The 13328-nt window shown below is 41.4% G+C and overlaps 1 protein-coding gene across 7 annotated transcripts in view; it reads right to left on the bottom strand.

Moving 5' to 3' along the window:
• Window positions 1–11904, bottom strand: part of GEMIN5 (gem nuclear organelle associated protein 5) — a 43302-nt gene extending 31398 nt beyond the window's left edge. For 5 of the 7 annotated variants that reach the window (XM_027605125.1, XM_027605129.1, XM_027605130.1 and 2 more), the window contains exons 1-9: window positions 11666–11904; window positions 10712–10872; window positions 9840–10021; window positions 6718–6869; window positions 6387–6506; window positions 4878–5010; window positions 3816–3981; window positions 2494–2706; window positions 1377–1462 (exon numbers count right to left, since the gene is read on the bottom strand). In XM_027605125.1, the coding sequence (XP_027460926.1) occupies window positions 1377–1462; window positions 2494–2706; window positions 3816–3981; window positions 4878–5010; window positions 6387–6506; window positions 6718–6869; window positions 9840–10021; window positions 10712–10872; window positions 11666–11831 (1379 nt within the window). In that variant the 5' untranslated portion in view covers window positions 11832–11904. The remainder of the gene's footprint in view (window positions 1–1376; window positions 1463–2493; window positions 2707–3815; window positions 3982–4877; window positions 5011–6386; window positions 6507–6717; window positions 6870–9839; window positions 10022–10711; window positions 10873–11665) is intronic. The other 2 variants (XM_027605127.1, XM_027605128.1) reach the window with 1 other exon arrangement.
• Window positions 11905–13328: the final 1424 nt, after the last annotated feature.

Here is a 13328-nt window from a genome sequence, read left to right as displayed (position 1 = left end):
TGAAGCAGCTTCTGATAAGGTGTAAACAAATGAGCGCCGCTGGGTCCCAATAAAGCCTTATCTGTGGACACTAACATCTGAATTTTATTTAATTTTCATGTCATGAAATAGTCTTTTGGTTTTTTTCCTCCCCCCAATAATTTAAAAAGGTAGAACCATTCTTAAGTAATGAGCCATGGCTCTCCAATCCCTGGTCTAGAACAGTGCTGTTCAATAAGCACTGGGCCTTGTGCACTCGAAATGTGGCTCATGAGAAACAAGGAACTTAACTTCTAATCCAATTTAATTTTAATTATTTTAACTATAAATAGCCACATGGGGCTACCAAAGTGAACAGCGCAGGTCTGGAATCTAATCAAGCATCTAGGATAGCTGTGGGTTCAATAGATTCATAGAGCGAGCCATATGTTGGAGCCACATATGCAACTTAAAGCTTTCTTGGAGCCACATTCAAATTCAAAGAAGCAAAAGAAATAAGTGAAATTCAATTTTCATAGTATATTTTATTTAGCTCAATATACAAAAGTATTATCTTTCAAAATATCAAAATAATTATTGAGGTATTTTACATTTTTGAGGTGGGGGGGAGACTGTCTTTGAAGTGTATTTACGCTTACAGCACATCCCAGTAGTCAGCTGTGGCTAAAGACTACTGGAATGGACAATGAAGCTCTAGATACAACTTCCAGCTTGTAGGGAATATGGGGAATACTGAAATGAGTCAGAAATCGCCACAAAGAAATCACCAGGTAAGTCCAAAATATAGAATATTCTCACCAAAAACTTATCTAGGATCTTCAAACTGAAAAGGCAATGTTATGGATAGAAGTGGGGGTGTTCTTCTAAAATAAGAGAGACGAAAGAGACATAACAAAATGCAATGTATTGAACCCTATTTGAAATGAATTTGAAAAAAAAATAGCTAGGAAAAACACTTTTGGCTCAACTGAAGAAATCTGTATATGGACTGGATGTTAGATCTTATTATGGAATTACTGTTAATTTTAGGTGTGCAAAGATAAGGCAAGTACGGCAAAATGTTAACAACTGGTGAGTCTAGATGGAAGGCACAGAGCTGTTCTTTGTACTAGGCTTTCAATGTTCATGGATGCCTGAAAACTTCTGTAAGAAAAGATGAAGGAAAACAAAAGCAAATGGTTTATTTTAGTGGTAACCACAAGTCAGATAGGCTGAACCACTATGACCTGAAAAAATTTTTAAAAAAATAAAATTTCAAGTTGTAAGCCTCAGTCTCATAGCCAGGATCTTAAAGATGTTTCCCAGGCCAATTATGATGTACATCCAGGTTTAGGAATCAAAATGAACTCCATCAATGACATTATGGTCAGTGGGCCAAACAATCTTCTATTTCTTACTTGTTGGAGTAGGTGTCATACAATCCCACTTTCCCGTCATCGGTCCCAAAAGCTAAGCAGCCTTCCTTGGTTGGGTGCCAACACAACTACAAAACATGAGGAAAGGGGCATACTGTTAAGGGAACCATTAGGTTATCCTTTAAGCATTCAAACGGACAACTTTCTTGCTCTTGGTATTTTCTAATTTTAAATGTAACAAATTTTCATTATTTAAGAGAAACAAGCATTAAACAAAGTAAAAGTCACTGGTAATCCCACCATCCAAAACACCCCATTGCCAATTTTATCTTTCCAGATATTTTTTTGTGAATAAAGTTAAATATATACAGTGGAAAAAAACAAAAATAGGTTCAAACACTTAAATGATGTGCATGATACACTGCTGAGTGGGGATACAGAACCGTTTAGAAAATAGGATTCTATTAATAAAATTTGCAACTGTGGTTCTCTGCATTATAGAAGTGGGAGAATAAAGTGGAGGGTAGGAAAATTTTTTGCGTTCTACACTTCTGTACAGTTTGGTTTTCTTTTTTTCTCTTTATATTGTTATTATTTTACTATTTTTTTAAAGATTTATTTGAGAGAGAGAGAGAATCTCAAGCCGACTCTGCACTGAACACTGAGTCCCCGTGTGAGGCTCGATCTCACAACCCTGAGATCCCAACCTGAGCTAAAAAAACCAAGAGTCGGATGCTTAACCAACTATGCGCCACCCAGGCCGTCCCTGTTATTATTTTTTTATTGAAGTATAGTTGACGTACAATGTTATATTAGTTTCAGGTGTACAACATAGTGATTTGGCAATTCTGTATGGTTTTCCTTTTAACCAAACATTTACTGATTTTAGACTAAATAGATAAAAATAAAAAAACATATACATATTGTTGGGTAATCTGCATTTCATGTTTCCTAATTTTCATTTTTCATGAATCAACACCTTTCCACATCAAAGAAAGAACACATTATCATTTTTAATAGTTTGATACCATTCAATATGTGTTTATATTATAACGTAAATGAATCTTCTATGAATGCACATCCAGGTCATTTTTAATTTCTTATAAGAATTACTTATTTGGAAAAAGGTTCAGAGCAAGCTCAAATAAATCATCCTTACCGCTGTAACCTTGGACTTGACACCCTGCCAAAAATTTTTCACATCATAATTGTTCCTGATGGAGAGTGTATTCCATACGCGGATCATGCCATCCCCAACGCCTATGGCCAAACAGCCCATGTCCACAGGAGAGAAAGCCAGGCTATAGGCAAACCCACCGAGGGAAGGCAGGGTCCAGCAGCACTCAAGGGTGGTCATGTCCCAACATTTCACCTGAAAGATCAAGGGTTAGGGTCTAAAAATAAAAAAAGATCAGAGAAACTGGAAAGAGAATGAACATCTCAAATAGGATGGACTCAAAGAATGGGTAAGAATAACGTAATTTATTCCAGTAGGATTGGAAAAAGTGTCTCTTAGGGAAAAAAAAAGTAATAAATTATAGAGCTCAAAGGGATCTTAGAATACATTTATTTCCAGGGATGTCAAGTGAATTCAGGGTCACACAATGAATAAACCAGACCCAGGCCTCCCATTTCCCAAAGTCCACTGGCGTTTCTACTTTATTACAGCATTGGTAATCTCATTTGGCAAACCCTAAGAATTAAGATGGCCTGAGGACACTGAAAAATGACAGGAGCTCTCTCAAAAAGCAAAATATCTTATATCCAGGGGAAGGAGAGTGCTACATATTTAATCTTCACTTGTTTAACAGAGGACCTTGGGAGAAAACAGTGTATCAAATAAGCCTAGCTTAACTGCAAAACAATAGTCATAGACTCTTAAATAAAGCCAATTCTCTCTTGGAGATTTCGCCAAGAGCAGATGTTTCTCTACCTAAACTACAGACAAGGATATTTTATTTTATTTTATTTTTTTATTTTTTTTTAAGATTTTATTTATTTATTTGACAGAGAGAGACACAGCGAGAGAGGGAATACAAGCAGTGGAGTGGGAGAGGGTTCAGAAGCAGGCTTCCCACCGAGCAGGGAGCCCGATGCGGGGCTCGATCCCAGGACCTGGAATCATGACCTGAGCCGAAGGCAGACACTTAACGACTGAGCCACCCAGGTGCCCCCAGACAAGGATATTTTAAAGCCAAAGCATGATGACCTCACACATCCTTCCCTGGACACATCTACAATTCTTCAACATATCTGCTTTAACAAAAAGGCATCTTGGTGGTTCCTCACCTTTCCCCAAACTCTCTGCTGTTGACATAGTTAGTGCTGATCAGTAACAGTAACTCTGAGCTTGGTCTGGGCTTGGCTCGGGGGTCAAAGGTGGGGCCTGAGAACTGATGGATGGTTTGAAAAGCCCTCTAATCCCATCCAAGTCATAAATCCCCGCTCTACAAAGCTGAATGCAAAATAAGCAGTTCTTACATCTCTATCCATTGATGTGGAGAGCAGCAGCTGTTTGTCATCCTCAGTTTGTAAAGGGCATAAATTAAATACAATTCTTGAATGATTCTGCCCTTCTGATGAAGCACTAAAGAGGGTATATTTCCGTCTCCAAGACTGAGTGAGATCCCACAGCAACAGCTCACCTCTGTGAGGGAAAAACAAGCATGAGTTCTCTTTCACAAGCAATCTGAAACAAGCAGATTTGGGGACAGAGAGTAGGGGCCCTCCATTGCAAAATAATTTGCTAACTGTTCTCTTGAGGAGAAGAAACTGCATATTCTGAAATATGCATAAAATAGCTCAGAAAGAACACACACAAAAACAAGGAGTCACTGCCCCTGGGGAAGGGAATCTGGTTGCTTGAGAAGACAGAGTAAGTACTTCACGATGTTCCTGCATTCTTTTTGAATGACATGAATGTACTACACTACCTTTGGAATAGATTTTTCTAACAGCTTTAACTGTAAAATGCCACCATAATAGCCCCAAAGCTTTACGACATACCCTCTCTCTCTCTTTCTTGGGACAGTGTCGGGGAGTAGGGCCATGATCAACATTTTGGGGTGGGGGAGGATTTTTATATGCTTTAACTGTCATTTCATTTAAAAGCAGGGCCCTTGTCTGCACTTAGAAGCCAGTACTCAATACATTTTGTTCAGTGAATGGCTATAATCGCCCTAAGAGACAGGAAATTCTGTAAGCTCCCTCTTTTACATATGAAGTAATTAAAGCTCAGAGTAAAGGGTCATGCTCATGAACACACAGAAGATAAGAGACTGATTCTGAAATGTAGTTCTGCCTGACTTTAGAGTCCACGCTCTGAACCACCAGGCTATACTTACTGGTTTTCTCAGTACTATCATTAGATAGCATAGGAATTTGTCTCATGGTTTTTCTATTACAAATGGCCCATGATGATATAAGCCTTAACTACATTGCTTTTTCCATCTTCTGTGTCTAGAAACAGAAGCCTAGGAATTCCTCAAGCTAGAGTGGAAAACAAAGTATGTCAGAGAGAGCATGACCAAAAAAAAGACTTACCCAAAACAGCTAGATATCAGCTGTGTTGGTTGATCCTTGGGCCAATGGAGTGTCAACCAAAGGCGTTCTTTAACAGTTGGGTCTATACCCCCTCCTCTTCTCTTCAGAAAGGGTAATTTCAAAATCATCACCCCTGCAGATTAAAAGGAGGTCAGTGGGTGCTCAAGACAGTGCAACTACACACGTGAAGTCCCCAGCAGTTCACAACACAGTTTGTGGTTTAAAAGTCCGTTTGTTTGGTTACTTAGAATTCAGACCTCATTTGCTCATGGAAACGTTATTATACAGAGTTTTAATACAAGTCTAACTAATTTAGGTGAAACAAGCTTTTATAGGCTGTTCTGGCAACCTAAGCATATTAAGAATATTGTCTGTCTGGGAAAATGAGGTTTCAACTGAACTGTGAACCCAGGTAGTAACACAACTCCAGATTCTCCAAAGTTGGCAGGACAGGATTCCTTCTTCTAGTTGGCAAGAAAGCCAACAAAAGGGACAAATAGGGCAGTCAACATGAGAAGTCCCTCCACCCCTGACATGCTACTCACCAGTGGTCCTTAATCCCTATTATGTATATGGAACTCACTGGTGGAGCCTCTAAAAATATGTATGCGAGGGCCCAACTCCTAGAGATTCTGATTCAGTAGATATGAGGTAGGGCCCAGGTACCCACATTTTCCAAAAACTCTCCCGGTGATTTTGCTGCATGACTAGGACTGAAAACCATTGTACTAGACATCCATAAGCTTAGAGGTTACCCTTCTGGAAGGTATTCTTGGCCTAATGTTGTCCCCACTTGGGAGGATCAGCCATAGTATGTCCAAAAGCAGCCCACAATTCTTTAAAAAAATTCTGTTTTCCAGAATAATACTATCAGTTACCACTGACTAAGCTATAACTATGTGCCAGCACTGTGCTATTTGCTTCATATGCATTAATGCACTTGGATGAAGATGATAAAACTTTTATGGTTTTTAAATAAAGTGGAGAAAGAAGACTGCTATAAACAGAAAAGCTTGATTTTTACTATAAAGGCCATATGCACTCTGCCTGGAGTTCCTCTCAATTTGTAAATTGAAGGTGAAAGTTCTGTTCAAAGAGAGAAGCTCGGGAAAACTGAAAGACTGAGGGTCCCTATAGTTTGGATAAACTGAGCTTTAACATTTAAACATGTGCTTCTACACTGGGTATATATTATTTATCCTGCATTTGTGCATTAAAACCTCTAGCTCTTTTCCATTTCTCTGATCCACGCCTTGCTGATTTTCAATATTCCTATCCTTGTAACAAACATCTTGCCTTCTTTGACAAACAGTGCCCCTTCTAAGAATGCATCAGAAACCCTCATCTCCAAAACCGAAATCAGACTTGGGGGAGCAACTTTCTGGATAGAAAAGAACTGCTTTCTGGCAGATGACACACTCTTAGGATAACAAGATACAATAAAAAGTTTCTACTTCTACCAATCCCTACAGCTTGTATCACAAAAGAAACATCAAACATCAATCTTACCTCGGCCTCTAGAGCAGCTCCAGATTCGAATGGTCTGATCTTTGCTTCCAGTGGCTAAGTAGCAGCCTTTTGTTACTGCAGTTTGTGCTATAACTTTACCGTTGGGAATTTCAAGTTCTTCTAGGGTAAAGATGGTCATTTTGTTTTTAATTTATATGATACATGAACTTGTCAAAGAAAAACTAGTTTGCAAGGTTTCTGAAACTTAGCTATTATGTTTATAGATCTGATCTGTAAAATCTAAAGTTTTAAATGTAATTCAAATAATACAGTTTTACCCACAGTGTTCTTTAGGTCTGAGGAGTACTCAACCCTCTTAAATCATCGCTACCTGAATTTTCCTCTTGATTGATGGATAAACAGTCTTCACCAAGCAGGGGACACCAGGCTATGGAATGGATTTCATCATCGTGGCCTCGAAGCCTGTGAACAACTTCTCCTTTTTTACTGATGTCAATTATAACCACTATGCCATCCTTGTAGCTAAAAAACAAGAGTTAGAAATATTGAAAAATGAAGACAGAACAGTAAACATTTTGGATTAGGAGTTATCACTGTGCACTTCCAAAAGGTAAGTGTATTTGGGATGAGGGAGAAGGGAAGAAAGCAAGAAATAATCTTGTTTTGTCCTTTTTCCAAAATGTTCATTTTCTGCTTCCTGGTGGTCCTGACACATTGGTCCCCCTGCCCCCCAATCAAACTCTTGGCACTAAGTAAAAATGTATACATTACCTGGCATAAAGCTCACAGAGTGTTCGAAGGGAACTTCTGGAAGAACGGTTATTTGTGGGGCCCAGGGCCCAGCAATCCCTCTGATTAGAGATGAATTTGTCCTAACATACTTACACCTCCCCCCGCTTTTTTAAAAGTGATCCTATTTTTCTAACTCTGAACAAAAGCTGCAGTACTGTAGCTTCTAGATCTGGGTATTCCAAGGCTATCATTTTTTTTTTAATTCAGAGGACACTGAGAAACTCAAATAGCTTTTTAAACAAAAAAGATGAAATACTTCATACACATAAAGAAGTCCACCAACCTGCTTAAGGTAAAAAAAACCCAATTACCGATATGGTTGAAGTCCTTTGTACATCCCACCCCAATCAAACCTCTCTCCCTCTCTTCCCCAGAGGTAAACTGCTATTCGTGAATTTTCTGTTCCATCATTCCTAGCCTTTCTTTGTCTACATTCCCAAAGATGATGGAAAATGATTCTGTATATATATGTATTTTTTGAAGATCTTATTTATTTGAGAGAGAGACTCAGCAAGAGACGGAACACAAGCAGAGTGACTCGGAGAGGGAGAAGCAGGGCTCAATCCCAGGACCCCAGGATCACGACCTGAGCCGAAGGCAGACGCTTAACCAACTGAGCCACCCAGGCGCCCGTTTCTGTATATTTTAAAACTTCATATAAATGGTGTCCTGCGGTCTGTTTTTCTGTAGCTTGTTATTTTCGCTTATTGTTAGTGAGTCATCCATGCTGATGCATGTAACTCTGGTTCCCGGTCAGTCACTTATACTATTGGATAGCGCTCCATTGTGTGAATATGGCACAAGTCTATTCAGTTTCTCTTTTGGAGGGCTTCCGTTTTTGGTTATTACAGACAAAACCAAACAAAAATGCCATTAATCATCTTATACACACTTAAGACAATTTCAGATTTGATGCATAGTAGTGAAACTGCCAGATATAAGATGTGTACATCTTCGCTCTCCAAAGTGGCTATACCTATTTACGTACTAGATAGTTCTATAGGGAAAAAACACCACTACAGTTCTATTTATTTTTCTTTTATTAAAAACATTTTCCCCCCATTACAGCTTTATTAAAAAAAAGATGAAATCATGTATCAATCTTTGCAGACGTGGACTTCAAAAACCATCAATTTTTGCAACCTAATAGTCAAGTAATCAAGCTGTTCTGCAATTTTAATCAGCCCTTCAGGGAATGATCACCATTTTGAAGATCCTCTAAAAACAAACTGTTCTGATTCAATCCTGTGTCTGAATGTGCAGTTCCTTCTACCTGAAAGATTTCTTCTTTTCTTGTGAATTCTTGCTCGTCTTTCAGGGTCAGTTTGATTCAACCTTCTCTGACCCCTGTCTACCAACCATTCTGTTCCCTCTCTAGTGCTCCCACTTCACCCAGACCTCCGATCCACAGACTCCTTCAGTTTTCACTATTACACACCCACACCTGTCTTCCTATCCTTTCCCTCATGCCGCAGATTTCACCATCCATCATCCTAATCACTCCTTTAAAAACACCCTTAGCTCCTTTGTCCCATCTCTCTCAGAGGTATTTACTCCACAAAACCCCAAACTTTGTTGAATTCAACCATACCCTTTCTCAATCAGTTTGAATAGTTTACTTTGAATTCATGACTTTGGTTCATAGCTTGGCACTCAACAGGAACCACTGGACCTACGATGTCCCTCAGTAAGCTCGTTTTCCTATTCTCTCAGATGACTATTTTCACATCTTCCTGCATGCTCCCAGCCCCACTCTGAGCTTGACTCTACCTTTCTGATTTATGCCTCATGGAGAAAATCAGAAGCCATCAGAATGAAACACCCTCCTCTGCCAACCAGATCCACAAACCTACCTGTACCTGTTTCCATATTCCCACTTGTCCTTTCTAGTTGTGATCTGGATCCATCCCCTCTTGACTTCTCATTATCACTGCTGTATTTATCACCATTTATCTGTGCAACCGGCTCTTCCTCTTCCATCAGTATAAAAACATGCCCTTATTATCTTCCATTTAATATTCCCTTGACTCCCACATACCTCTCCTCTGGCTTCATGTCTATGCACATTTGTACAACAAACAAAAGTCTCCATGTGTATATTGACTACCGTGCCCCCAGTTTCTTGAATCCACTCCAGCCAGACTTTCTCCTCCAATGTTCTAGAGCTTATGTCAAATATTCAAACTAGAGTGAAAAGACATCTTTGGGAGAGAAGTAGATGGAGTGGTGAGGGAAAGGGGGGGTGCCTGCTCACACAGTTTATGTGAAACAACCTTGGTGATCGAGGTGCAGGCAGAGAGCCCAATGCCAGACTACTCTCCCAATCCAGACAGAGGGCTGAGAATCGTGACAGAGCTGAGTCCTCTGACACTCTGGGAGTAAATGTTATCTCGAAGAGCAAGTATTGAGGGAGGGAAAGGGGGAAAGAGGGTATTTCCTACATTTGGAGGCTGACTGAAATCAGATGTGAAGAATGAGGAAAGTACACTATTGTAGAAACTAAAGAAATAAAAACAGAGAGAGAGAGAGATAGTAAGGACCCGGAAGTCACAGGAATAAATGTTACCAAGGGCTCAGGGACTGGTTAACACCTATAAATGGCTTCTTCTGAGGAATAAATGGGACAGAAGAAGATAAAGCAAATGCAAAATATGCTCATTAACAAAAATACATTACCGATACAGATGATACAGTACTTACCCAATGGCTACTAAATCTTCATGATGAGGTGAGCAAGTAAGACAGAAAATTGTCCTGGGTTCTATAAAGAGGTGCTGGCTGTCATTTCTGTTAAGCCAGTAACAGAAAACTACTCCTTTTTCATCTCCAGATACTATTAAATCCTTTACTTGAGGAGACCAATGCAATGCTGATATTGTATGCTTTAAAACAAAACAAAAATACATTTGCTTCTCATTTGTCAGGGCTGAATTTTTAGTTTGTTTTTAACCTGTATAATACTAGGCACATTGATAGGTACTTAATAAATACTGTTAGTGCCACCTGTATACCAAGGGTACATGAACCAAATGGTAGAAGAATTTAAGCTCCTAAGATCAAAGAACCATTTAAAAACATTTCTTCAATAGCTTAATGCAAAGTTCTTACGAAGATCGAGTCTTTTCTACATTCTCTCAAGAGGCAGATTTATCAAGTAATCATCTAGGTTAGAAACAAGTTTCATTCACTCATTTACAGTTTATATCAGGAGTCTTTTTCATGTAAAGAACCAGATAATAGGTATTTTAGACTCTGTCAGTCGTAATATCTCTGGTACAACTACTCAACTCTGCCGTTGTAGTATGCAAGCAGCCAATACTTAAATGAATGACTGTGGCCATAGTCCAATAAAAACAATCTGCAAAAACAGGCAGCATTGTAGTTTGCTGACCTCTGGTTTATATGTATCTTCTTCCAAAAAAGTTTTGAGGCATCTTACAATATAGAGTTTCTCATCCAATTAAGAACATAATTATAAAAGTTAACTTGCACAGATGAGCTAGCGTACTTGAAACAAAAGAACCCTTAGCAGATACATAATAACGGTCGGAGAAACCATTAAGCCATGGTACCTGATGGAGTGCATGTTCTGTCACAACTGTTCTTGTCTCTACATCCCAGATTTTCACAGTTCCATCATCAGAGCTGGTGGCACAGAGGTTGTATTGACCCGGGTAATGAGAAAAGGTGAAGCCAGAGACCCTTTCGGTGTGTCCCACCAATTCCCCTATGACTTCAAGGAAAACCAGACTTCAGGTTAGAGTGCTACCTAGATTCCTGGCAGAATCACACTGTTGTTAGATGAGTGGGACCTCACTTGTCCTGTGGTATAACAAAAGTATCCAGGCACTCATAATCAGAAATCCCAAGTGCTGGTTCTGGCTCTGCCACAAGACTTCAGCCCACTCATTTTATCTCCTTGAGCCTCACTCTTTTCAACCGTAAAATGCTGCTGATATCCCTTGATGTTCACAGTGCATAGGCTGAGGAGTGGCTCAAATGAAGAATGTAAAAGTGATTCTTATTTAGATATGGTCAGAGATCATTTGTTAAAGAATAAATAACTGGCTTGCCATATCCCAAGGCATAATCAAAACCTAGTTTGGAGCCTGAAAGCTTCTGGCTCAACTCATTCATCTTACAGAAACAAGTATGTATTTCCAGGATCTTGCTTAGGGCCTGGAGCTGTAGGCAGCCCCTAAACCCAGGAAGGTTCCCAGGGTGCCCGCCCGCGCTGCGTGGGGGAGGGTGGCCAAAGATGTTTTATAAATGCCTGGGTCTAGAAAGGGGTAACTTCAGTGAGCGAGCGGTCCTACGTGAGAGCGCCAGGAGGCGGGACCGCTAAGCCACAGCGTGGTGTAGCTCAATCTTGGAGACGCGGACGCAACAGCCTAGTGACTGTAAGCAGAGCCTTCCTGGGCCTCAGTTTCCCCATCTGTAGAGAAAGGTAGCTAGAAATGCTCACTCGGCGCCTCCGGCGAACCCAAGAAGGGCAGGAAGGCGGGGGCCCGGACGTGGGGAGTTACCTCGAAATGGGGGCGTCCCAGGGATCGCGCCGGCGCTCGGGCCCACGCGGACAAGGAAGACGGAGGTCCGCGCTGCGAAGCCGAAAAGGCCCCCGGGCACGGCATCGCTGCATCGGGCGCAGTACCAGTTAGGAGAAGGCGGCAGCGTGCGCGGCTCCTGTCCCATGATCACCAGCCAGCAGGGATGAACGAAGGAGCCACAGGGACAGACCGTTCGCAGCCCCACGCCGTAGCTGGGAAGGGGGTGGGGTTGGCTCCGAGCCCCGCCTCGCCGGGCCCGCCGCTACGGCGCGCGCCGAGGCCCAGGCCACACCGCGAGCTCTGCTCCAGCTGCCGCCGGGCTGGGAGGGGCTCGGCCGCGCGCGCCGGGCTCCGCCTCCCAGTCCCACCCGCGGCCAGAAGGTCTGGTGCTGCGGGAGCCTAGCCTGGGGGTCAGGCATTCTCACCTCCTACAGCAAAATACATAATTAAGGGGTTAGACTTAGGGGTTAGACTTGTGGAGTCACCTCCCCGCACAGTCGTTTTATTTTGTGGACCTGTTCAACCACTATCCCATCAAGTATTTTTGAACGCTATGTGCCAGGGCACTTTGCCAGTTCTGGAGATTCTTTAAAGACATCTACGACAAGCCAGTTAACAAAAAGATAAAAGTTTGAATCAAATCAAAAAGGAAAGGAAGAGTTAGTTCCGGCAACTGGGTGGAAATTCTGGGTCTAGAGTCTTAGTACTCAAAGAGGAGCAGAACAGAGTGACTGTTGATGGCGTGCCAGCTCTGTGAAGGGAATTGTGTGTGGTTAACTGCTGTGGAGGAAAAGGAATGAAAGTTTCAGATTCTGCACTTACACTCTCCTACTCTTGTATTGCTTGTTTGCATAGGGCATGTGGCAGTCCTGCATAGGCAGCGAACTAAACCTGAAATATGTATCCTTACGTAGAGAAGTCAAGCATATATTTGGATGTGGGTAGGGGCACTAATTTTGGAGGCATCCAGCCCCAGATTGAATTAGTGGTTTTGCCAGTTGTCGGAGAGACTTTAACCTATCCTAATCTGTTTCCTCATTTGAAGGAAGATGATAATCCATGCCTCGTTGGATTGCTGTGAGGAATACATAGATTTAGTGAAAACGCCTGCCCGGCATATATGGTAGCAAGTTGCCAGTGAGTATTAATTTATCTCTTGGAGGTCAACCTGGAGATTAACATAGGGATTAGGACATCATACTTTGTATTCGAGCTGTTTGTACGTTGTAGAGCTTTCCACACGATCCCTAGTGATCTTCACAACAAGCCTGCGCTGTAGGGATAGTTGTTTCTATTTTGCTGAGAAGAAAACTGAGGCCCACCTCTCTTTTCCTAATCTTTCCGGCCACTTGTGAGGTGAGGTTTCTCAATTTTTTTTTCTTTCTTTCTTTAAAAATATTTTATTTATTTGACAGAGAAAGAGACAGTGAGAGAGGGAACACAAGCACGGGGAGTGGAAGAGGGAGAAGCAGGCTTCTTGCCCAGCAGGGAGCCCAGTAGGGGGCTGGATCCCAAGACCCCGGGATCATGACCCGAGCCCAAGGTTTAACCACTGAGCCACCCAGGCGCCCCAAAGTTTTTAAATTTTTCTGGATCTCGATGAATGTCCAGAAACTCACTAGTTTTGCCCTTTATTAAAGTC

This window comes from Zalophus californianus, chromosome 5, assembly GCF_009762305.2.
Source record: "Zalophus californianus isolate mZalCal1 chromosome 5, mZalCal1.pri.v2, whole genome shotgun sequence".
Taxonomy (NCBI): domain Eukaryota; kingdom Metazoa; phylum Chordata; class Mammalia; order Carnivora; family Otariidae; genus Zalophus; species Zalophus californianus.
This window is presented reverse-complemented; position numbering and strand designations above follow the sequence as displayed.